This window comes from Paramisgurnus dabryanus, chromosome 15, assembly GCF_030506205.2.
Source record: "Paramisgurnus dabryanus chromosome 15, PD_genome_1.1, whole genome shotgun sequence".
NCBI lineage: Eukaryota > Metazoa > Chordata > Actinopteri > Cypriniformes > Cobitidae > Paramisgurnus > Paramisgurnus dabryanus.
The window spans coordinates 17430544-17457136 of NC_133351.1; the positions used below are offsets into that span (position 1 = coordinate 17430544).

Sequence of the window (26593 nt, forward strand, 5' to 3'; positions counted from 1 at the left end):
TTTTCCATTTTTAAGTGCTATAATTGGGTCCCCAGTGCTTCTATCAACTTAAAAAATATGATAAAGATCAACCCAGTAACTTAGTTTTGGTAAACCATTCTCTGCAAGCATGTGAAAAAAATAGGTAATTGAAATTTATCTCCTCTTGTGATGTCAGAGGGGGATAATACCACCCCTTAATCTGCACTATCCACCCACAGCACTGCCATTTAGTGCAGAGATCAGCTCATTTGCGTTTAAAAGGACATAACCAAAAACGGCACATTTTTGCTCACACCTAAAAAGTGGCAATTTTAACATGTCACAATTCATTTATTTATATGGTACTTTGAGCTAAGACTTCACATATGTACTCTGGGGACACCAAAGATTTATTTCATATCTGTAAAAAGCCTTGTAAAAATGTCCCTTTTAACTCTTTGTCTATGAAGTCAATGAATGGTGAAAAGTAGACAGTGGCTGTTGCAGTATACTATACATCAAATATTTTTTGATTGACACCTGTCATTGTCTGCACCATATAACTTTAAGACAGTAGGGATGCTTTTCTCTTGTAGATCATGTTTTATCGACTTTTGTACATGTTCGGGGGTGGGAAACAGAATTGGTTTTGCAGTGTGTTCTAGTGTACTGCGGGTGACAAGCCAATAATAATTTGCTCAAGGGTTATTGATTGCTCCTAGACACCCCTCACCCTTCCCCCTCATTACCTTGATGTCTCTTCATCCTGTGACTTTCATTGGCTCGTCCCTTTAAGTGCAATCATCTTGCCTTCATTTGATCTAGTCCTCATTAAATGGAGCGTGTTGAACAAACATTGCTATTTACCGCCCTGTCAAGCACCAATTCCCCAAAAACAGGTGACCCGGGGCAGGCGACATCCAGATAGAATGCAGAGCAAGCAGGAAAGAGAGAGAAGGAGTATGAGACAGAGGGGTTTTATCTTTACTGTAATCACAGCCTTCGATTTGGTCTTTAATTTGTCACCCCAATGCAGCTGTCTGACTGTCCGTTGTCACGGGAACAAGCTATTCTGCCCCTGAGGGTAATTAAGATGGTACAGGACGAAACATGCTGGATAATAGAGAATGGTCAAAACAAAAGAGGTATTATAAGAACACAGATCAGCTTAAACACAAAAGAGATGAAAACGTAGGGAGCAGAACATAAAATGTTTCTAAAAATGATGTTATGCAATGCAATTAACAAAAAAATAATAGCGCGCCTCTCTGCACAAGCTGCATAATTTGAGTTTACTGTGTCAGGGTTAGTTTGGGGTTTTGAGAATGCAAAAATAATAGAATAAGCCTAAAACATACCACATAGTACCCTACAATCAGACCTGCCAATCATGTGCAGTATAGAAACCAAACAACAAATAAAAAATCTAACAAAGGAGCGAGCCTATCTCAGCTAACTGGCAGTCATAACGGGCTGCCATATGCAAATTGCATCTCGTTCTTTATTCTAATTGTCAGCCATTCGCGAAAAAAGGGACGATAAAATGTCACGCTAAAAACGCAATAGATGTGTCGCCCCGGGTCACCGGCCCTGTCTGGGTGAGACAGTGCTTGTTAAAGTTGAAACTGGAACAGCTGGATGATCTTCTATCAATAATCCACTGCTGGTTCTCTCTTTTTTGTACGAACACCTGTGTCCTGCTATTTTCTATATTATTGAAGACCTATACATAAGCCTCACTTCAGTCACAATCTCTCTTTTTTCCTACATCCTTACGTTTCTCTTGCTCCGTCTGGCAGATGTGTGCTGTGAGCCAGAAGGGTTTTGTGCAGCGGATGAGGTCATTTGTCAGAGCAGGTTTAGGTACGCGCGTTAACACCTGGATCGTCTGCGTGTGCATAGTGTATTGAGGTATCGTAATTAAAAGCGATAGCCCAGGCGCCATGGGCGCCGTCCGGTGCTGCCAGCTCGAATCACGAGAGATAAGCATGAAACTCAACAACCCAAAATGACCATGTTACCTGCTGACATTTCGTAATCTGAATACCCCCAAAATGTTAATAGCACATGTCCTGTGAGTTAGCTAAAATGAGTCGCATTGAAGGTCTTTTAAAGAGCTTTTGCTCTGTCATCTTCTATGAAAAACGCGCCTGGGTGCCAACAGTCTCATCCGCGCAGTTGTTCTTACAAAATAAATCGCAATGAACTTTTTCGTATGAAAAGGGAAAACCTTCAAAGAGTACGCCTGACAGCTTTTCACACATGATATTTTCACTCTACCCTTGAATCTGGAAACAAAACCACATGTCCTTGAGTTACAAACATCACCCCTCACTGAATAATTCACACAGAGAAGTGAGATTGCTTATTCACTATCAATTAATCAGAGTGGATTTACTGGAGGTCGGCTAGGAGTATCTGCACAAATATTCATTTTTTACCTACAAGGTTAATACATTCTATTAAGTTTATGTGCTACGGTATATTGGCATTTCACACGTATGCTACAAATGTTTTTGAGTTTCTTAAAGTACTGTACGGTATGTCCTCAATTTTTGCTTGAGTGTGCTTGGGAATGCATGCTTTGAGAATGTTTCAAAGAGTATTCATTGTGCTAAAGTGGAAGTAAAAATATGTTACCTTTTGTACAAGAGATAAAGTGTTTTTTTACACACATTTTCTTACATTTGATTACTGACTTATGGGGTACACACCAGAAGCAAATTTAACTATTAGTGATAGACCGATATATTGTCCGGTCGATATATCAGGCCGATATTTGCGAGTTTTATGTGTATCGGCATCGGACAATACGTGGCTGCCGTGTTCGCCGATTTTTTCCGACATTATCTACAGACAGAGTGCTGAAGGTCACAAGCGATTGCTGGTCATGTGACTAAAAACAACCAACCTTTCCATGAGAACATCGAAAGCTAAGCCAAACAGCTGATCATAGCTGTACAAAGCGGGTTTCAGTGCCCTGTGTTTTGCCTCAAAATTGACACAAGTAGTGTTTTTAGTAAGGCATGTTTGTTAAAACTAGTTATATTTCCTAATTAACCTAAGCTCTAGTCCTAGTTTAAGATAATTCCTGTCCGGAAAAACCACCCCTATATATATTTGTAGTAGTAAAGTGCTAGAAATCAATATCCTTTGCTGATAGTTCCTCATCATTGTGGAGAGTGCAGTTCATGGTTCCAAAGCACCCTTACCTGTTTTTACTATTTGTTTAATATAGTTTTTTAAAGTTCAATAAATGTAACTTTTTTTAAATTGAGACTTTTAACATTTGGCATCATCATTGTTTCATTTTTATGATGTAAATTGAGTGAGCAAAAGCAGTATCAGCGGCAAATATCGGCTCAAGAAAATCGTTAGCCTGTATCGGTTATCGGCTAAGGCTGATGAAAAAAAAAAAAATCGGTATCGACATCAGCACTGAAAAATCCATATCGGTCGATCCCTATTAACTATTTGCACGAATAGATTACATACCACCAAATAGATGCAAACTCGCATGGGGTGATGAAAATGACACGATTTGGGCCGCAAAAACGTGCCATTCGCTTCAAACTTGTCAACTTGTGCGGGAAATTTGCATGATGCGAAGTTAAATCACGTGAGTAATCTAGTGCGAGGAACGCAATGATTCGCGTTTGGTGTGTACGCACCATTAGAAATAATGCAAAATTTTAAACATCTTTTTAATATGCACAATAATTTAATTCCAGCCACCAATAAGCTATATGAAAAATAAATATAACAAAATGCTACTTGAACAAATTTTTATTAAATGATGTTGTTGGATTTGTAAATAGGCGTAAACAAAGTAAAGGAATACTGCCATAATCCAAAGGAATTTTAATTTAAAATATCTAAAATGAGCTTGATTTTTTTTTTTACAAATTCAGTTTATTTAATTGTTTGTCTTTTGACAATTTATTGTTCGAGAGGCGGAAAACAAGAAAGGAGAAAAGCTATGCATTAGCTTTTACCATAAACACACTTGAAGAAAAAACAATACAAAAGCATTGTAATATCAAAGTGGATGTTGGTGTTTTTTGTTTAAAACATTAATAACACAGAGTATGCAGATGCAAACACATGCACACACCCACATGTACAGTGAGGAAGTGAGGTGATCATCTTCCCAATGATGACTGTATTAACATACTGTATTGCTGAGATATCCCATGTACACACACACACACCCTGTGGTGGTTTTCATTCTGAATGTCTAATTGATTTCATAAGGTAACAGCGCTCATATGTGTTTACACAACAGAGGAATGTGTTTACAGTACTTACTAGAATCTGAGTGTGTGTGTAAATGTGGATTACAGAGTAACTCCACATTTTAATCCTTTACATAATCACAAAACATTCTGGCTATGTACTGTAGCTAGTAAAAAGATCTGGGATGAAAAATTACCTTTTTTAGGAGCTGCACTTTAATAGCTCAGGAGATTGATACAGTTCTCAATGATGCATTATTTAAAGAGCCTCTATTACGTTACTAAAAAAGGTGTAATTCTGTGTATTTGGTGTAATGAAATGTGGTTTAATGTTTAAAAAACAAGTATGTGACGGAAATACGAAGTTCATACCATATTTGGAAGATCAGCTCCCAAAGAATATAATGTAGTCTTTACTACATTATCAATATGAGCCGAAAATGAAAATGCAGATGACCAAGCTGATCGATCAACTTACATGTACAGGATGTGACTCATAAGTGGTCGAAATTATGTAGACTTTTGGATTTATAACTTTACTGATCGTTAACACTGCAACACAGTGGTTCTCAACTCCAGTTCTCTGGCTCTCCCTCCCAGAACATTTTAGATGTCTCCATATATAAAACACCTGATTCAGGTCTTGAGCTTGTTAGTGTGTTAATGAAGGAAACATTCTGAAAAGAACCTGATAAGTGGAATCAAGTGTTTTTATACAAGGAGACATCTTAAACATTATGAGGCACCCAGAGGACTGGAGTTGAGAACCACTGTGAAATCATGAATAGGAAAATAGGGCTCTTTAATATCAACTTTGTCCCAGACGTTTCACCTAAAATTCACGATGGTAAAAAAAAGTAAAGTAAACAGAGTTTTATGAGTAACACCTATAAACGTATAACATTTTAAAAATATTTGTATAAAAAATCTGAGTTTGGCAAATCACGTCTTACACTAGTTTAAGACATTGTTGAGATGTTTTCTAGAACCCCATAGAGTTGATGTATGTGAGATTATTAAGCCAAAGTTAACTTTCTGCCTAGAAGAAACAGGATATTGAGATCTCTTCTCAGATTTTTTCTTATACTGTAGGTGACCATATTTATCAGTGTCACTCTTTTATCTTTACAGTTCAGAATGCATGAAATGATGATCTATGCTTAAAAATCTACAGTACCAGTTTAATAGTGAGTTTGAGCAGTGCGTTTGTGTATATTGTGATAGATTAGCATTGACTGGCACCCTTCACACAAACACAAGTGAAATGTCAACAGACCCAATCAGTTTCGCAGTGACAGTTTTAACCACACACACACACACACACACACACACACACACACACACACACACACACACACACACACACACACACACACACACACACACACACACACACACACACACACACACATTCAGACATTTGGCTGAGGGATACCCACAGGAAAACAGCTTGCTCTGTAATTTAGCAGTAATGCCAACATTTTTAATTACTTGGAAAGAGATGAAATTAGAAATCAAATGCACTTTCTTTCTCTTTAGGTGATACAGTATATATTTTTTCTTTAGTAAGGTTTCAAGAGATATTAGTTTTAGGAGACACATTTTCTCTTTACTGTATCTTCAAAACTGTCTTGCATGCCATTGTTCCAGCTATAATTCTACCCTTTGTGACTGATTCATTTCTCTCGCTGTGAATGCTTAGTAAATTGTCATATTGTTCATCAACATCATTTTCTCCTTCTGTCAGAGGAAGTCTGTAGCACTGTAGGAAATGTAACAACTTGTTTTGATCATCGTGAATAAGTCATCAGCAGAGTCTGGAAAATTCTCAGTCAGTCTGTATCTGTGTGTGTCTGTAAGAGAGTGTCGTGCAATTATTTTAGTAAAATGTTGATCCTGCATGCATTGGCCACAGGCTGTCAAAGAGAAAAATCACCATTGACATACAGTACTATACAAGAGCCTGAAATGAAAAACAGACCCAAATGTTGAACGGCTAAAAATATTTTACGTCGCCACAGATTCTTCACCATTATTCTATTATTCTAGTTTTATACATTGTCAGAAAATTGGTTTCAATTTGTCAATAGAGCATAACCCTTTAAAAGGGTCCATATATGTACCATTTAGGTACTAATATGAACTCTTCAAAAGTGTACTTTTTAGAAGAGACTGCCCGAATGCCAGCTATAGGGACCAGTTTTGAACAAATTTTGATAAAGGGATAATGTGGACGTTTAAATGTCATGAAAACACTATTTGGTTTAATAATTTCAGCCATAGGACTGACCAAAGTGCTGTACAATAAAAGAGTGTAAGTAAAAATACACAGAGAAAAATTAAACAAGAAATAATAAGAGCAAATAGAATTAAACAATATAATAATACACAGAGAAGAAGAAAAAATTGAACTAAAATAAGCAATAAAAAGAATAAATGTAGGATTAAATCATTTGTAAATAATGTCATATATACTATTAAAAGACACATTTATATTACAATTTTTTGTAATATTAACTCATTCTCCCACAGCCTTTTTTTATAAAAAGTTGCCCGGCAGCATTTTTTGTGATTTTCACAAAGCTTTCATAAAATGCCTTCCAGGAAAATGTCTTCTATAAGCATATACACATACAATATATTTAAAATGATAGAACAGACTTTCTGCTTTTAAACAAACAAACAAACAAAACGGAAAAAGGTTCATCCTATCTTCATTGTTCTCTTTTTATAACCTATGAAATATGGGTAGGTTTCTTCAAAAATACGAAATTTTGAGCAAAAAGCTGAAATAGTTGCCTTTTTGTAAAGGATTTTGTTAGAGATCAGATTCAGAACTATTAGCAAACTACACTGTTTTTTACAGTGTTGTAAAATTAGTTGATACTTCAGTTTTTTTTAAATTGTGTAAGAGCGCCCCTAGTGTATAATGTTGGAATTATAGTTTACTGTACTGGTCAGGAACAGTAGCGTCATTGGCAGGGAAATGTTTTCTCTTAATTGATGAGATAACTCGTCAATGGCGGGGAAAGAGTTAAAATGTACCTAAAATGTCAAAATGAGTTGCGCATCTGGGTTACCATGTGTTAGCTTATTAGTTTCAGGTGGTTGTTATAATATACCTTGGATGTTGCAACTGGCCATTTAGGCATTTAAGAGTGCCGTGTAATAAAAGTATATTATTGATTGCATGAAGCTCATGTGGAGATTGACGCTAAAAAAAAGAGTGCAAGGAAAGCTAAAAACCATTGAAGCAGATAAAATGGATAAAAAACGAATAAACATCTCAATGTAAAGGAAAGACAACATCTATTGATTCGCAAGTCTATAATCTACAGTGTATTCTTTAGATGTGCATAAACTGTGCAACATGGCAGACAAAAGCTAAATACCAGATCACTTGGGATGAAATGTTTCATAACGTGTGTGTAGTGTATGTGGCTTTTATGACATTGACCATTAAACTTCAACCCCCTGAGTGATCTCTCTCTCCTACACACTGGGAAACTTGCCGAAGTCTCTCTCTTTCTCTATTCTCTCTCTTTCCATCTCTCTCTCTCTACAGTCAATATCTCACTTTCTCTATCTCTGACTCATGTCTCTCTTTGACTTCCTGCCTTTTTGACACTCTTGTTTTACCTCTGTATTTTCATCCCCTTCTTTGGGGCTGAGTCACCAGCCTTTCTATTCAACACCTCCTAGCTCTTTTCATCTCTCTCTTTTTCCTCCATCGATCATGCATCGCCCCTCTGTTCAGCCCTGGCTTACTATAGAAACATCATTTTAATGACCCGTTCACCACTTCTCAATGGCCTTTTCTAAAATTCCTTTCAGAAGATTTGTTAACTCGTGTTCCGTAACATTGATGTTGGCCTTTTTTCAAACGGAAGGCTGCATCCTCCGGAGGTCGCCTATGCAGACTGCATACATCATCAAGACTGGTTTATTTCATTATATTCACAAGTCAAGTATTTTACAAAAATGTGCGATTAACTAATAGTAAACTTATAATTGTTAATATTCTGAAATAAGACAGTCTTTATGATGTATGCAGCCTACAAATGCGACCGCAGCCCTCCGTTTGAGAAACTGCCAAGGGCTGCCAAGCCCACAATACATTTTGGGCCAAATTTACTAACAGCTTGCCCAAACCATCATTTTGACGTTAAATAACGACTGTCAGGGTTTACTAAATACGCACCCTGGATAATTAGCGATGAAAAGGTGTGGTCTAGTCAATTTTGCTACTGTCTTTATTGCATATGCATTTCCAGGAGTTTCCCTTTCAGACACACTATTTTTGGGAGGAGAGTACTTAAATGATTCACGCAACGCAGTCAGAGAGCGCATGGTACAAGGCAGATATTTTTTCTGAATGTTTTTCCACATTTATTTGGAATGCCAGAGGAACATATTATCTAACATTTATTGTTTGCCAAGCCATGTTATTTATTTGCTGGAGGAAATAAAAGAGGTCACTAGGAGAGGTCACTAGGAGAAGTCACACAATAGCAGGTGTTTCAAAACTTCTTGTAAACCTCAATTTTTTGTCCTCCAGTTTTTTTTGTGTACTATGACTATGTCAGCTGGGATTTCACATCCTGAATTTTCAGCTGCGATGTCCATGGTGATGAACTCAAGTGCATCAGACTAGAACTCATGCATCTGAGTTGCATCAGCTCTGCTTATTTGCGACCCTGAGATAATTTGCACTGCTCTTAGTAGATTGCGTTGGTCATTATGGAAATCAGCTGTTGCGCCTGTGTTATTTAATTTGCAGCTTTTTAGTAAATAACCTGCATATATTACCACTCCCATTTGCACTCTTTTGGAATTGCGCTCTTACACTAATTTGCCTGTTTAGTAAACCTGGCCCTTTGTATAAAACTATATCTTGTAATACCAAGTGGTTTGAAAATCAATATGATTTGGAATGGAAGTCATTTTTTAGCTGTTTATGGCATATTATGCAACTTGCATGTTGACAAAAAGCAGAGTTTCATGTGATTAAACATGATGAATATCATAAAGGCTGATAAATTAATAGTTCTGTTATTCTTAAACCGGGGTGGGCAATTCTGGTCCTGGAGGGCCACAGTCCTGCAGAGTTTAGCTCCAACCCTAATCAAGCACACCTGAACTTGCAAGTGAAACTGAAAACTTTGATTCGATTTTTCAGGTGTACTTGATTTGGGTTGGAGATAAACTCTGCAGGACTGTGGCCCTCCATGACCAGAATTGCCCACCCCTGTTCTTAACTATTAAAAAACAAAATTTTCATAAAAAATAATTTAATTTATATGAAAAGCTTCAACTGTCAAGACATTTTAGAATCCTTGAAATCCTTTGAAACAAGATTAAAAAAGCTTTGGTGGTGCATGGGAGGACATTGTTAGAGTGATGTATTGTTGTACTGTAAGACTACGTTGAGCCTGAATGGATTTATCTTATTAATAATCCGTTTGAATATTCGCTATATGAAGCTTATTGTTTAATAAGGATGTTTTTGTGTGCGTTCATGGATGATTTCCACCCCGGCATTTTTAAACTCCATGTGTGTGTACTGTGTATATTTTTATGTTTGCCAATATTATTGAACCAAGCACAATTAAGGGCCAATCATGCACATAGAACAATTACTTATACTGTATGAGAGATCCCTATTCAAAACGCATGCATGCACGCGTGCGTGCACACACACTTTACTTAGAGTATCGTTGTGAGTGTGGCTTATGTATGCTAATAACAATATGGTAGCATAAACTATGAGCGCTAACTATAAAGATAAACTTCCTCCACACCAATAACATTATGTTAATTCTAAGCTTGCATGCTGGAGTGTTGCAGCCACAGGGATGGATGTAGATAACTTGCTGTTGCTTTACATTTCACAAAGAAACCAAAGGAAAACAGACGTTATGAGTACATTAAATTCTTTATGAGAGGATTTGGGAGAAAACACAACTGTTGAGGTAGTTGTGGTTTTTGAAGGAAAAATTTATTCATACTTTCGTATGAGTCGGTATCAGTTTCAAAGCATCCTGGACCTTGTGAAAGAATACATTTATTAAAGCCAAACAACTTTCATGAATCCGATCAGTGTCGGACACTTTTGGGCAGTATGTTTTATTGTGGATTAGCTGTAAAAAATAAAATCACTCCGAAAGTGACAATATTTTGGTCTATAACTATCTTATTATAGATTAACTTTTTAAGTTTTTTTTTAAGCAATTCGGCGATGACGTCACGTTGGGGAGAAGTGGGTGAAAGCCTCAGCCAGAGCCATAGAGATAGATGAGACAATTATTTCTGTTTCAATACTTACGTATTAGTGCTGTGTTCAAAATATCGCTACGACGATACATCGTCATGAACGCCTGACGATGCGCGCATCGGTACAGCACCTTCCGTATCGATTCGGATGTACTTTTGAAAGTAACGTGACGAATCGCTGTTGATCCGTGATCCATTTGGGAAGGACGCACGTGTCCTGTGGAGTATGTAGAGTTAAAGGTAGCGGGGTATACTTTCACTTTGCGTGTCTGTCTCGCTGGTGCACTTGTCTACATAGCGAGCCGCGTACTCCCGCTCTCTCTCTCCCGCTCTCTCTCCCGCTCTCTCTCTCTCGCGCGCTTGTGTGTATTTAAAATCAATGAGTTCTGTATGAAAGCACAGATCTTAGCCTATACTACTGCAAGGGCTTTATCAGTCACTCTCTTATAAATCAGAACTAACGCATTTGAGAAGAAACACGACAAAGATTTGCATGTAAAAAGTGTACGTCTAGAGAAGAGATACAGAGCTACTTCAAACTATAACTGTCACATTAATAATCTGATTTCTATTAAATAGTATTAACTCTGACTGCATGTTTATAGATATATTCATTGATATAGAATAATGAAGTGAGAGACAAATATAATGCCTAGAGTAAGGCACTATATCTTTTGTAAAACTTCAGGCATTTCTATGTTACCCCAAAAGCTAATAAATGAATGGCAAAAACACAACTGTTACAACACTGCTTATTCAATGTACAATAAACAGATAATAATAATAATAATGTTACTAAATTCTGAACAAAAAATGTAATTCAAAATAGTCTTGTATCGTGATGCGCATCGTATCGGGATACGTATCGTATCGGGAAATTGTTGGCGATACACAGCCCTATTACGTATATAATATGGAAATCATATATACATAGTAGGAAATATATAATGTGTTATACTGCAAAGTTACCCTGCTAATTATTATTTATGATATATGTGGAGATAAATAAAACTTAGCAAATTTGCTGATTTAATCCATTTATGTCCTGACCACCAGGCTAGAGAGTTTTAAACATCCTTAATCCACACTTACTATCATATAATATCTAATATATATTGTTTTGTGAAATAAAAGAATGTTTTGTTATATTGTTTATGCAATCATAACGAATCACACAATCATTTTATACACAGAAGCAGTGGTCAGCAGCTGCAGCGCACTCGAATCCGACCGCATACATACTGCAATAAACAGGCGTTCGGCGGCTTTTTACATCAAAGAACGACAGGCTATGCAATTTGGTTAGCAACCGCTCACTGATCCCTGTATTTTTATAAATCCTGGACATGGTTGGACCTGCCGAACGGGTTGAGCACTTTTATATTTGTTGAGCAGAGAGGCTGCACAGTTTGACCAGCGTGCTGCGGGACCTGGCCGCACATCTGACCGACAGACCGTGTTGCTAGTGTAATATAACTCGCAGTGTATAACTATTATCAGACTAGCCTATCTATCTATCTGTCTGTCTGTCTATCTATCTGTCTGTCTATCTAGTCTATCTATATCTATGTATTTATCTATAATATGAATATTGTACTTTACTCGTCTCTCTAGTCACTCTCAATGCTCTTAAGGTGGCATTGGTAAATTCTCTCCCCAACGTTAACCGGTAATGCAGTGCGTTGTGGGGGAAAGGAGAATCATTGCAAACCTCTTTACTTTTTCATATTATATTCCATTTTGTGATACCCAACAACATAAAATACAACGGATAACAGTTAAAATGTTTATTATCAACAATCAATAGCAAAAAATTTTTAAAAAATTTACCCTGCAACAGGCCCTTTAACCGGTCCTCTTCATGAATATAGATAGCTATAGATTCAGGATTGGCGTTTATAAATTAAAAAATTACTTCAATGTTGTCAGACATTTGGGCCCCACAATATCTGTTGTTTCATTTTATTACTAATTTTTCAACAGGCTTTAAGATCCCCCCATGTCCAACATACCAGTATAACACATTCACACTTTGTGCACAGATACGCTTACTGGAAAATTCAGTTAACAAGAGTTTTTAAGCATTAAGTAAAGCATTAAAATAACTTTTTTTCCTGTCTTTTGAAGAGGTCAGATGCAGTTGTTTGTGCTTGTGTCAGTTTGCGTGCAGTTAAGAGACAAATGGCAACATGGTCTTTGCCCTCCCACCATCTGATTTCTCACAGCTCCCTTGATCGATTTCCGTGTCTGTGTGTGAGTGGCTAACAAAAATCATTATTTCTTTCCTAATCAGCAGATTCCAACAGTGGAATCTATTTAAAACAGTCTGAGCTGATCTTAGACTGAAAGGTGTTAATGTCACTTCATGAGTGTATTTCCCTGTCCCAGTCTGGCCGTGTGTCTCTCTCTCTCTGTCTGTCTGTCACACACACAGTCTCACAGATCAATAAAATGTCTGTCTGTCAATCTAACCATAAAGAATTTGCTTACACAAGCTTTAAATCAGCAGTTGTCTTAACCTTCGTTTGCTAGTTTAAAGTTGTTATTATCCTCTTCTTACTGTCCTGTTTTCCCTAACTCTGATGTTATCAGTCTGGGACGACCAGGAGTGGATTGCCATTGCCAGCACGAGAGTGGGGCGGCAGTCCTTCAACTGCAGTTTCTCATCAACGAGGTACCACACACCCACACATGCAGGCACACATATATTACACCACATATTCAGGCAGCATATGTAGAAAGCACGTAGGAGGGAAGAGTGTGTCTGTGCGTGTTTATATCTTTTATTTTAGGAGCCTGTGTGTACTACTATAAATGCATTCTCAGCTCTTCACAAGAATACGTTTAGGTCAAGAGCCGATCTCCCTCTTGGTCTTGTGGTGCTAATGCAGTCAGCCATTATTTCCCATCAGACGTGTCAAGAGCTAAATTTTATTTTCTTTCTCACTCTCACCCCCCCTCTCCTCTTTCTCCCTCTCTCTTTCTCATTTTAATGCACACATACTGCATCAGCTCATGAATAACAAAAGAGGCATTGGTGTATTTGCTTGAAACAATAAAGAAAGTAGTCAAGTTTGACATTTGAGGAACATTTTTTTACATGCTTTCTTACACACAGGGTTTACTTATTAAAGTTTCCATCTGTTGTATCAGTACCTGCAGACGGCTTTCAAATTAATATGGAATAGCCTTCACAACCTCAATTTTCATTAGTAATGAGAAAGAAATCTAAGGTTAGACTTTTTTAGCCATTTGAAATTTGACTGGATGCCAAATTTAAGAAATAAGCCAGGTCTGAGAGTACAGGTTTGTAATAAGTTGTAAAGAGGATAAAAATTGTGCCAGAGGAATCAGGTCATGTGTTTTTGAGGATTATACCATGATGGTGTGTGGGATGAGGAGACTAAAGGTCAAGTGCATCCTCAAGGGCATCTTGACATATTCTTTCTTTTCTTTGATTACATTTACATATGGATTTTGCTAATGCTTATATGCATAAAGACTGAGCCATGGGTGGCAGAAGCAAAAAAAAAATGTGGGTGGCTCCAAAACATTTATTGGAGTAAAAGCCATTTTCTTGTATTCTGGTGCTTTTTAATTAAAGGGGAAAATCTGACTTTTTCCATGTTTAAGTGCTATAATGGGGTCCGCAGTGCTTCTATCAACCTAAAAAATGTAAATAAGAACAACCTAGTAACTTAGTTTTGGTAAACCATTTTCTGCAAGCATTTGAAAAAGGTCATTAAAATTTGGCTCCCCTTGTGATGTCAGAAGGGTCTGTGTATAATAATAATAACTGCTCTAGGGGAATGGATTTGACTGACGGCGAAATGACAAGTGAACAGAAATATGCGCTTAATTAGAGAAAAGGTGTGTGGGTCCAATATCAGTGGTCTTAAAAAGTGGGTGGGTCTTTTCCCACACACACATAATGGTTCTGACGCCCATATACTGAACATTTTACATATACATTTTGAAGCAGAAAAATATTTATTTTATTTTAGGAAATATGACACGTTCATATAGATTAAATAAATTAGCCATCAGTATATCAAATTAATCAACCACAGAAATATACACAGAATACACAGAATAATATTAATACAAAACATAATTTATAATACTTAAACATTGACAAAAAACTTTTTTCTGCTAACACAGAAACACACTTTATTTAAAGGAACAGTATGTAAGAAATTTATATCAATTAATCATTAAATGGCCCTGAAATGTCACTAGACATTAAGAAATCATTTTTATTTCAAATACTTATATCACTGACAACAGCGGTCTGGCCAGGATATTGTCATTTAAAAAGTGGAGTTGCAGCCCTCAACTGATGTTTATGTTGTCGTTTGGTACATTGGCCACCAGCTGTGTGATTGCAGTACCAGTTTTAGCCACAAGTTTTGTGATTGCAATACCAGTTTTGGCCACAATCCTACATACTGTTCCTTTAAAGGGCATCTATTGTCCGATTCATGTTTTTAAATTTCCTTTGGTTTGAAAGTATTAGTACATGTTAATGATATGCAAAAGGTACAAACCCCAAAGTAAAAGATGATGCAACTTATCGTCTCCAACGTAAATCTCTTTTCTTGGACTACAACAAACACACGGATTGTAGACCACAGTTTACTTCCTGGGATTGGTGACATAGACAAGACCAACATATCATAATTCCTTCCGCTTCGGACTCTGCCTGTAAGTAAACTCCTGTTAGCATTGCATTCTGAGCGAATCTTTTAAACATGGTAAGGAGCGTCACATTTCCGGCTGATGTCAGAGGTATTCAGGCCAATCACAACGTACAGATTAGCTGGCCAATCAGGGACACAGTGCTTTTCAAATCTATAAGATTTGTACAAAATCTGGAGCCACAAAAATGCACGTTATTTGGAAAATAATGTGTTTTTTAAACTTTAAACCACACAAACACATTGTATTATGCCAAATATACAAAATAACATTGTTTTATAGCAATAAAATAGATGCACTTTAAGAAAGGTTTTAAATGTTTATTTTAAAATATCCAGCCGTTATATTCAGCCGTTACAGGCACGCAATAAATCTTGGGATAGCCTCGCTGTGACGGATCTATTCGTTCTTTCTCTAGCCTGGAGAAAGAAGGACACATTCTGAGCTTGCATTTTAAGCAGCCTTCAAATTGGGACGGCCTTACTAGCCTTCAGTCGCACTGTTGTGACGCAGTAGAATTCAGCCGTCTGAGGTCGCAGCCTTTAAATTGGGACACAACTTTTGTTTCCTTTAGAACAAACTGATACTCATAAAGCATGCACAATACAAGTTATACCTAAAATGCCTAAAATAATTTCAATATCATATGTTGACTTGAAATTTGTAAAACACAAATACAGACAATAATGTTATTTGAAAAGATGAGACTATGTAAATTGATATATTGTGCGTGCACACTTTATCATAAGGTGCATTACTCCAATATTACACTTTAGGGATTCCACTTTCATCCATATTGATTTCATTACATGAATCATTACAACACTGAGCAACTGATGTAAATAACATTCAATCACACGGGACAGTCTCTCACTAACCAGATGTTAGAATTCCTAGAATGCGATCACTCATAACTCCTTTCTCTTCATTGTCTTATTTTCCCTTCCTCCCTCTTAACACAGCACAACTAAACTTCCTTGTCATCATCTGTCTCTCACTGCATCTGTCTCTCAGGCACGCTGTTGCAAACTGTGTTTACCTAAACACTGTCTCCATGGAAACCCGATTGTCAGTCAACTAAATGATAGATTCAATGCAGAGAGAGAGAGAGAGAGAGAGAGAGAGACAGAGAGAGAGAGAGAAAGAAAAAAGAAAGGAGAACGAGGATGGAGACAAAACTACAAAATCATGATCGTGATAAACTGATAAGACCTTCTTTTGACCTGTTATCACACTATCCCACTCTCACAAATAACGCTTCTGAAATGGTTCTTTGCAGTGATGCCATAACAGAGCCAATTTTGGTTGCCCAAAGAACCTTTAAGTCAAAGGTTATTCCAAAAATAGTTTGTTCTTACCATAGAGGCAGATCACACAAAACACACCTTTTTTGAATTGTTTTCTTTAGGCAGTGAGCGTTTTGTGCACCGGTTATGCTCGCCGAACCCCATACATTTTTGCTGAAGCGCTACGACTGCCTGAAGTTGGAAAAAGGTCAACTTTGAGCGGAAACCGCTTAACATCATTTGTGGTTTTTCTATTTTTCAATCGAATGCGAGGAGAGGAAAGTTTTCCGTTGTGATGACAGACGTTAACAGTGGCTTGGAATAACCGGAAACTGCACTCACTCACTGTCTTCTGTGTGTTTGTACACCTCTCAGCCTCAATTAAGGTCAGAGCAAGCATCCTCTCTTTAAAGTTTCTGCTAATATGACAGTTACCAGCAAACCGAAGGTTCAAGACCGCTCAAGCTTCCATATTTGACTGACAGGACATCTGCTTCGTGGTTGCCTAGCATAATAATGATTATAAAGATAAAAAAATGTACTGTACTGCTCTTTTCTGCAGTCAATAAAATAAAGGCCTTTAAAGGGGACATTTCACAAGACTCCCAGAGTGTCCCCAGAGGATGTATGGGAAGTTTAAGCTCAAAATACCATATAGATAATTTATTGTTAAAACTGCCACTTTGTAGGTGTGAGCAAAAATGTGCCGTTTTTGGGTGTGTCCTTAAAAATGCAAATGAGCTGATCTCTGCACTAAATAGCAGTGCTGTGGTTGGATAGTGCAAATTAAGGGGCAATATTATTCCCTTCTGACATAACAAGGGGAGCCAGATTTCAATGACCTATTTTTTCACATGCTTGCAGAGAATGGTTTACCAAAACTAAGTTACTGGGTTGATCTTTTTCACATTTTCTAAGTTGATAGAGGCACTGGGGACCCAATTATAGCACTTAAACATGGAAAAAGTCAGATTTTTATGATATGTCCCCATTATTGGTTAAAAACATGTTCTTTGTGATCGGCCACATACTCTGTGAAACCTTTTTTTCACTACACCCTGTAAGCAACATAAAAGTTCTGTGGATGTTTACATACACCAGAGCAATGTTTGTGGTAACCATGGTATAAGAGGAATAATTGACTCCGGTCCTTTGAATTATTTGCGTCGTGCCGCATTGCACCTTGGGTGTGCATTATTTTCTTATAATTCAATTCTAAAAATAAAAACCCAATTGTTCCTTACTTATTTCATTTGTCCCTTGGTTGTTATTGATAATACACACATTATCAACACCCGTTGATTATCCACAATCTTACAAATCCTTAAAGGGCACAAATTATGCAAAATTTACTTTTACAAGGTGTTAGGACATACATTTGTGTTGGCCTTACAATGAAAACAACTACCCTCACTGTATAAATCCCCAAAATACCATTAGACATGCTGTTTTGATTCTCTTGTTAATGTGACATCACGCTGATAATGCCCCACCCATGGCCACTGACTGAATGGATAATTTTGCCCAAAAGCTTTTCTAAATGTGATTGTTAGCACATTGTAGCGCTAATGCGGGTAAAGATACTAGACTGTCCCAGACTGTATTCACAGGAATCAGATCCCTTTAAAAAACGAAAGTGCTTACTGTCTGTTGGTAATGGAGTGAGGGAAGGAGCTCATTTTTTTTAAAGGTATACACATGAAAACATGAAGAGAAATTCGTGAACAACAGTGTACTAAAAATGAAAAAGTTCACGTTTTTCATGTTTAGATGACAACTTTGTAAAAATGATCCCTGTTCACACAGATTCATGAAAATGATGAAAAAAATATGTGTATTTTACATTCCAGGCTAGTAGTTAGCAATATCTAAACACATAATATGCATGCACCTGATGTCACCACACATGCGTTTTTGAAGTTCACACTGAGATGATAACAGTATTGTTTTGAAAACCTCGCATTTTCAGGCCCCTTAAACAGTGTTGTTGTGTAAATGGATAGCCGAAACACACAAAAGTTTTTTGTTTAAAACGGTGTTGTGTAAATGGCCCTGGAAATAGAAAGGGAGTGGCGGTTCATAACACAAATATACTTATGGCACTTTTCCATTGCAAAGTGCCCCACGGGTCAGGTCAGCTCACTTTTGGGGGCTTTTCCACTGGGTACAATACGTAGTACCCAATACCTTTTTACAGTAGTACCATCTCTGTTGAGGTTCCAACCAAGCTGAGCTGATACTTAAACATGACTGAAAAAACTGTAGATGATTAGTCTGAGAGAATCATCGCTACCAGTGTCATTGCTAAATGCAAGATTAGCTTTACCTCCGTGCGTGCGCTGGCTTGAGCAAACCTGTTGTCATCTGTGCTTTGTTGTAAGTTCCCAAACTCCCTTTTAGCAGTGAAAAACATCCACAAGCTGAGAATCAGGAACACCATACCAGTGTTTTCCAGACAGTTTGTGGTGGCACATCTGTGAAGTGCACTTCCACATGTATGCACAGCATATTTGCAACTTAAATGTGGCTTAGCGGAGCGCGTCAACTGACGCCACGGGTATTTGTACAAAAACTGTCATGTGAGAGAGAGGTAGGGATAAAAGCAATGTGCAAACATCTATTTGTGGTGGTCAATATTGATTTTGTTGTGGACTGGCAAATAAATGAATATATGGGAAGCACTGCATTCCAACCTTGCCCCCTCTTTTTGGATGATGTCCCAGCAGTAGGCAGCGCAAAAATAACGACACGCCTATAATCCCTCCCACTCTGAAGTGCTACTAAACCAATAAAAAAGCTAACCGAACCAAAGTACAAACACGACCCAACCAGTGGTGTACTATGTAATGGAAAAGCACCAATACACACTTGAGGTGACCAAAACTCACAACACCTTCGGGGCTTTGTGCAAGGATTACTGCTGTTAATTCCCCTTTGTGTCTAATATGTAGAAAGTAATTAGATACAGGACTTTATATAGGGCAAAATAATATAGGACTTCCAGATTAAATGGGCCAGAAATACTCTTGTCGTCCTGATTGACAGGCAGGTTGGGAAAAAAGTCACAATAGCACTTTCATCATCTTGTGCTCTTTCCGCTTGTTCTGTCTGGATTATTTGAACATCAACCTCATCCTCAACTTGGTAACACGTGGCTCTCTGTAGAGATATCCTGAGAGCACTGCATTACACATGTGACAATTCTTTCCCTTCAGATGTTTTCAATGTCTATCCAAGGAGGACTTTAATATCATGAAATATGCATGAAATGCATGGGTAAACAGCAGAGTTACACAGAATGAGCCAAAGCAATGTGACTGAATACATTAAGGTTGATCATTTCCCAGCAGCTACTGTATATGAGTCAATTCTATTAGAGCAAATTTATATTATTTCATTTGTGCCATAGATGATATACAGTATAACTTCTAATTTCTCCATCACTTGGCTACATTAGTCTAAGCCTGGCAAATTTTCATATGCAAATGAAACTTGCTTTATGAATTTTCAATAGAAATATTTGCATAGGGAAGCTGACACGTTACCTTGCATCACTTTGAAATGTAAATGTACATCCGTGTTTTTTGACACATTTTGTAGATTTAGTGTAGATACATTATAACTGTTTGATGCATTTGTTTGATGTTTTCCTAGGGGGCGCTGGTCACAGCCTGTGCAGATGACACGCTGCATCTCTGGAACCTGCGACAGAGACGTCCGGCAATCCTTCACTCTCTAAAATTCAACAGAGAGCGGTGAGTAAGAAATAGCTTACATGTGCATGCAACAAGTTTCCCAGTCCTTTTTAGTAATGAATCCTGAGTACTGTATACTGTATGCATGTGTGCATATTTTAAATGAAGACAGATAAAGTCGAGAGTCAAGAGGATTTTAGAAAACAAGATATGAATTCATTTAGTTTCAAATAACATTCAAAGTGAGAAATCAATTTGATATTTCATTTGTGAATAAGTTGCTGAATGCCCAAGGCTACAGAGTGTCAAATGAATGAATATTTAAAAAATGCAAACACAGATAGCTCAAGGCTGCAAAGCAAAGCCAAGTCTCAAGGTTTTTTAAACCTTCCAAAATTCTACCAAAAAACATTTCACCTTTGTTTTTTGTTAATGTCCCCCAAAATATTTGATTCAGTATGAAAATAAAAAATAGCATTATATGATTGTGCATCACATACTTCACAAAAAAGCAGTTTGTTGCTTTTTGTCTCTGTGTGTTAGCTTTAAAACCATATCTATATGGCCATGCATTCCTAAAAGCAGACATTGCAAATGCACACAAATGACCTGTGTATGTTTTGGGGGAAAAATTGACCCTGGATATTGTTGACTCATATTATTTTGCAGGGGAGTTTATACAATTTTGGGCCAAGCGTGTGCTTTAAAATGAAAAAAAGTTAAAGGTGATGTACCATCCCTCCCATCTCTTTATTGCTAACCACTGGCTATAACTCAAATATATTATATAGTATATTATACAATTCTTAATAAAACCTTACTTCTCAGCAGAACTTACTCAATACAAAATGCCCTGCTATACGTGTGACTGATGTGACTTTTGTTACTCTATTTTCTGCATTGAATGAGCCAGGGTCACTTCTAATAGCCGTCACTCTCTTTCAGAGTTGTGAAATATGAGGTGTGGGCTGGTTAGGTTGTTGGCATTGGCCTCTAAAATTGTATAAAAGTATAGAAACTCTAAGTGAAGTTTAAAAAGTAATCTTGACATATCCTGAATAAACAGAAAGACCTTGAGTGAGCTGAACAGAAAGTCATGAACAATCTTTATTTCTTCCTATACCACATAAAAATGTGTCAAAAACCTTGTTATAATATAGCCAGGAAAAAAAGAAAGGACCTTCATGATATTTAAAGAGATAGTTCACTTAAAAATGAAACTTGAGATCACCCAAGTTGTTCCAAACCTGTATAAATGTTATTGTTCTGCTGAACACAAAGAAATATGTTTTCATCAGTGTGTGTACCCAAACACTATCAAATATATAGACTCATGTGTGTGATAAGCAAACGCGTGTTGTCATCTAGTTTTTTGTGATTGTTGCGGGCAAAAATCCTTGATCTTGCGGCACGTTTTCTTAAAAACTATAATGGAATATGCAGGATATTTATGCAGTTTTATGCGATGAAATTGCGAAAACTTGCAAAAACTGCGGGAACTTGCAAAAAAGTTTTCAGCTTATGCAGCTTTTTAATGATGTTCACGTTACATAATCAAGTCACTTTATAACGTTCCCATGGCAACAGGAGACATTGCTGCGCGTGTGAGTTAAATGAAAAAATTTTTTATTTTCTGCTAAGATATATGTTATTTTTGCTACGAAAATGCGGGATTATGAAATCATGCAGGCCCCGCATATTTTGCGCACGGAAATCTGCAATTTATGCTGTGAAAGTGCGCCGTATTTGAAAAAATGCATAAACATGCAGATTATGCATTGAATCATGCGATCGCATTATCACGTTTTTCTGGAGGGACTGGTTTATAGGTGCATATTACTTTTTTTTTAACACGCTCTTAAATAACAAAAACCAAATATTTGACTCTAGACCAGGTTTTAGTTGGTCAATGGTGTTGTCTATTTTAGTTGCCTCAAAATAGCGATGCGCCAAAATGCGTTTCAAGACCAGACACCCATGGGCACAAACAAAATAAAAATAACGTGGCGCTGAACGTGAAAATGACAACTGCGTTGGGCTAAAACTAGGAAAAAACACTTACATCACGTTTTGCGCTGCATTGCACGGGGTGTTTGATAGGGCCCTTTAACACTCTTTTGCCAGACATTCTGTGTCCACTAATCTGGAAGAAAGAGAGCATGCTTTAAAAGTTTTTGTAATTGAAACTATGGATGCAACAATAAATGCAGAATAGTAAGTCTTTATCGATCTGAAATCACTTTTAGTTTGAGTCGTTTATAACATGCATTTGAAAAAGCAACACTCGTCAAACATAATCATTATGTGAAGAGATTGGTTCCAAAATGAGAGAACTCTGTTTTTTGAATTTTTCAAAAATCTATTTTTTTGCATTCCAATTAATATCAATCAAACTGCAGTTGGTTTGATTTGATTTAAGCCTTCATAAAAAATACAGCTAAGTTTTAAAAACGGAGTTAAATTCATATAAATTCTTTATTATCATGAAAATACCTGAAAAGCTGAAAATTGATCTTTGGTCTCGCCATACAATCACAAAACAATTAACAATACACAACATCCACAATAATAAAATTAATATAAATATATACAATACAATAAATATATACAATATTAAAGAGCCACATTATCAGAAAAGTTATTATTTACATTATTTACACTCAATCATGATTCCTAAATACTTAAGTCTTGACAATTTCAACATTTTGATCACATAACATTATTCCTGTTAGAGGCTCTAGATTTTTTTTTTATTAACTTTTTTGTTTTACTTACATTTATCAATAAAGAACTTTCTTCACACCATTTTTCTAGTTTCAAAACCTGCTCCTCGATCTCAAAATGCGCACGGTCTTTCCATAAAAGTGCCACAAGTGCCATATCATCTGCATATTTATAAAGTTTATAATTCTCATGGTTTGAAGGTTTAAAGAACATCAATATAAATATATGCTTAAGCCATTTCCTGGAGCTGCGTATCATAGCTGCATGTGTAATGGTTCTTCTTCTGCGGCCCAGATTGAGTTTCTCTGGTTTTGAATGTAGCGGCATTTCACCGTAATCCATTGAGAACCAGCAAGCATCATCTGGCGATCGGTGCACCCCTAAATAAAACAAAAATGTTTTTTGTTTTATTTTGAATTAGAAGTGCATTTGACCATTGGTGGTTGCCTTTTACCAAGTTTTTATGATCATTTATAATGTTCAGAACCCAAAAGGACACAAGCATCAAATCATCATCAAACTGAGAACTCTGATAAAGAGAAGTAAAAGCAAAACCGCTGTGAAAAGATTTCAATACTCATCTAAATCCAACAGCATGAAAGTGTAGGAATAACGGATTGCGTGATTTATGATACAGGCTTTTGCAAGCTCTGTGCTTTGCTGGGTTTGCCTAATGAGCTTTGTTCCCCTCCGTAATAACCGATGATTGTTGTTCAGCACCTCATCAGACTGTCTGAAACAAACAAAGTCACGCTTTCTCACACTGTCACAGATTCGCACACTCACACAGCCATTTTACCGATTGCGTTTGTTGACCCTGAAGTGTTTTAGATTTGGCTTTATTAAAATTATGCAAATTTGCGTGTAATGAGAAATGTTGTCTCAGATCAGTAGGTGCCCGTCTATGTGTGTGCACGCGGGCACAGTTGGATGCGTATATTTGTGCTAGGCTGTGTCAGATGACAGAGATTCTCAGCTCAGCGGGGTCAGGAGAGAGACTCAGGGGGGCTATAAGAGTTCAAGACGCTCAGCATGCTTGTCTGTCTCTGAAATACAAGATGATTTCACTCACCTAGCCCTGTGACATTCAGACGCTGCATTTTAAAATGTGTCAGACACAATTCGTAATGCAACCACAAGTATGTGGTGCATTTTTACGGTTGCCACAGTGAGCACAAGTGGACGGTAGGATCTTCCTGTATGGAGACTTCTCACTACTTCCTGGCAAACCAAAAATATATTTTTGAGCAAATTTGTTAGAAATTAGCAGGATGCTAGTATAGACAAACTGTACATTTACATTTTAGGGTCTCTCTATCATTTCCTTGTGCCTGGGTTTCTTACTGACACAATAAGATTGCACATTAAAGTTAAAGAGTAATTTCTGTGCTATTCCTGTCTCCAAAAAATTACCTGAACACCTTTCGATTAGTTAACTACAGCTTAACCTTGAGCTACTTCCACAACTAACAAAAAAGCTCTTTGGTGCAGTTACCCGCTAAATGCCTTCATCATTGGCATAGTCATTTTCTAATCTGGCCTTTTCCAAGTGTTGCAGTCAAAAACATTAAACTGCGTATTAGCATGGCCAGGTGCTCTATTAACATTCTAACCCTGACAAGTTTAAATTTCTGTCCCGCGTCTCTCAAGCTTCATTTCCAATCACCTTACCTTTCTGAAGACCCCTGGGATGTAAGAGGAGGAAAACAAAGATAGATGTAATGAATGTGGACAGAAGTGAATTACCATGTGCTGGTCTTTATTTTCTACTTAACCTGTTTATAAGGATGATGGATGATGGGATTGGATGGATTTCAGCATCAAGTCTCAAATAGAGCTTGGATATGTGATAGTTTTATTGATCATTTTCCTAATTACTCACTGTCTGCTTCATATTATCAAGCAGCTTTGTGTTGCGTGTGTCACATTTAGCTTTGGTGCTCAGGTGGACAATACAGATTTAAATGTGGCTCGCAACATTAACAATTACATTCCCACATGATTTCCTATAAACCAACTCACTTTTCTATATCTATAATGGATAAAATAAAGGCCAAACAAAGCAATATTTTTGAAACAGCTATGAAGGGCTACCAATGGCTTTAATACATTCATTTTTGCATCCATGGTTGGGTAAAATATGGTTTGAATCAGTGGCGGCTCATGACTGCTCTTCTGAGGGGTGCAAATTTAAAATATGTGTTCGGAGTGTTATGTGTGTTGCTCGTATTTTTAAAATATGTGTTTGTTGCGTCATGTGAACCATGTGCATCACGTGTTTTGTCAAAATAAGTGCCTGCTGTACATGTGTCAAAATATGATAAATATATTTGATGATAAAAAAAGACGCTCACGTTCAAAAAATATACGCAAGACACTCCCATAACACTAAACTCTGATTACGCATGATATTATGCGAGTATCAGGCAAACGTGAGCGTCTTTTTTATCATAAACCTTTTAGATGCATCAGGCATTTGACAAGACACATGATGCACATAGGATTACTCAACGCGCAGAACACATTTTGAAATTACGAACCACACACATGACGGGCTACATACATGTTGTGACAACTTTGCATCGTGCGCCCTTGAAAAAAGAAGTCACCGGCCGCCACTGATTTGAATTCACCTTGAAAATGTCCATATTTCACCCAACCATGAGAAACAACCCAGCATAGTTTAATTTAAACCCATTGGTTGGGTTTGTCTACTCTATATCAGTTTGTCTACTCTATTGGGTTTGTATACTCTATATCCCGTTGCCTGCGCAGAGTCTGTGACTTGCCCACCAATGCACATTAATAGCCTCAATTTTAATATTTATTTAGTTCATATTTTTTATATTAGCTTGGCTTTTTTATTTATGTTAACATTTTAAACAATGATAAAACATATCAACAAGTAAATTAAATTAAAATCAACAAGTAAAAAAGTTATAGAATGTAGCCCTCCAGATTGTTTTATACATTGTCGTAGCCCATGCTTACAAAGGGGGCTGGACACACCAAAACTTTTAAACGCGGCTGAAAATACCTTGAGGACGCCGAATGCCAGCTGTTTTTCAGCTGAGTGCCAGCTTTCTTCAGCTGAGTGCCAGCTTTCTTCAGCTGCGAGCCGGTTGGTTGCTGTGGTAATGTCCCGCCCCTCCTCCACTGTGATTGGGCGGCAATGTGAGAACTGACATTGACGAGCGGAGCTTTTCTCCCAAAGTTGAATCTCTTTCAACTCTCGACGCTTAGCGCCGAGCGCGGAAAAACTACCGAGAGCCGGTTTTCAGCGCGGAAAAAACCCGCTAGCTACTGGCTTATTTGAAAAACGCCAAGCTTCCATTGGAAACAATTGAAAACATGCGCCGGCCGCGGGCGTAAAAGTTTTGGTGTACACAACCCCTAAAGGTTTATATTTAAAGGTCTATGTTTTACCCAACCACGATCTGAAATAACCCATCAGTTTTTGTATGCACATTAAAATTAAGAAGGAAAGGGAATGTAATTTAACATTTAAAAAGTTACATTCTTAAAGGGACATATCACAAAAATTTTATTTTTCCCATGTTTAAGTGCTATAATTGGGTCCCCAGTGCTTCTATCAACCTAGAAAATGTGAAAAAGATCAATCCAGTTTTTGTGAACCATTCTGCAAGCATGTGACAAAATAGGTCACTGAAATTTGGCTCCCATTGTGATGTCAGAATGGGATAAAACCACCCCTTAAAGC

The 26593-nt window shown here is 37.2% G+C and overlaps 1 protein-coding gene across 10 annotated transcripts in view; it reads left to right on the plus strand.

The window, feature by feature from the left end:
- stxbp5l (syntaxin binding protein 5L) overlaps positions 1-26593 on the plus strand; it is a 167385-nt gene that overhangs the window by 60812 nt on the left and 79980 nt on the right. For all 10 annotated transcript variants that reach the window (XM_065251620.2, XM_065251621.2, XM_065251624.2 and 7 more), the window contains exons 3-4: positions 13062-13143; positions 20108-20208. In XM_065251620.2, the coding sequence (XP_065107692.1) occupies positions 13062-13143; positions 20108-20208 (183 nt within the window). The remainder of the gene's footprint in view (positions 1-13061; positions 13144-20107; positions 20209-26593) is intronic.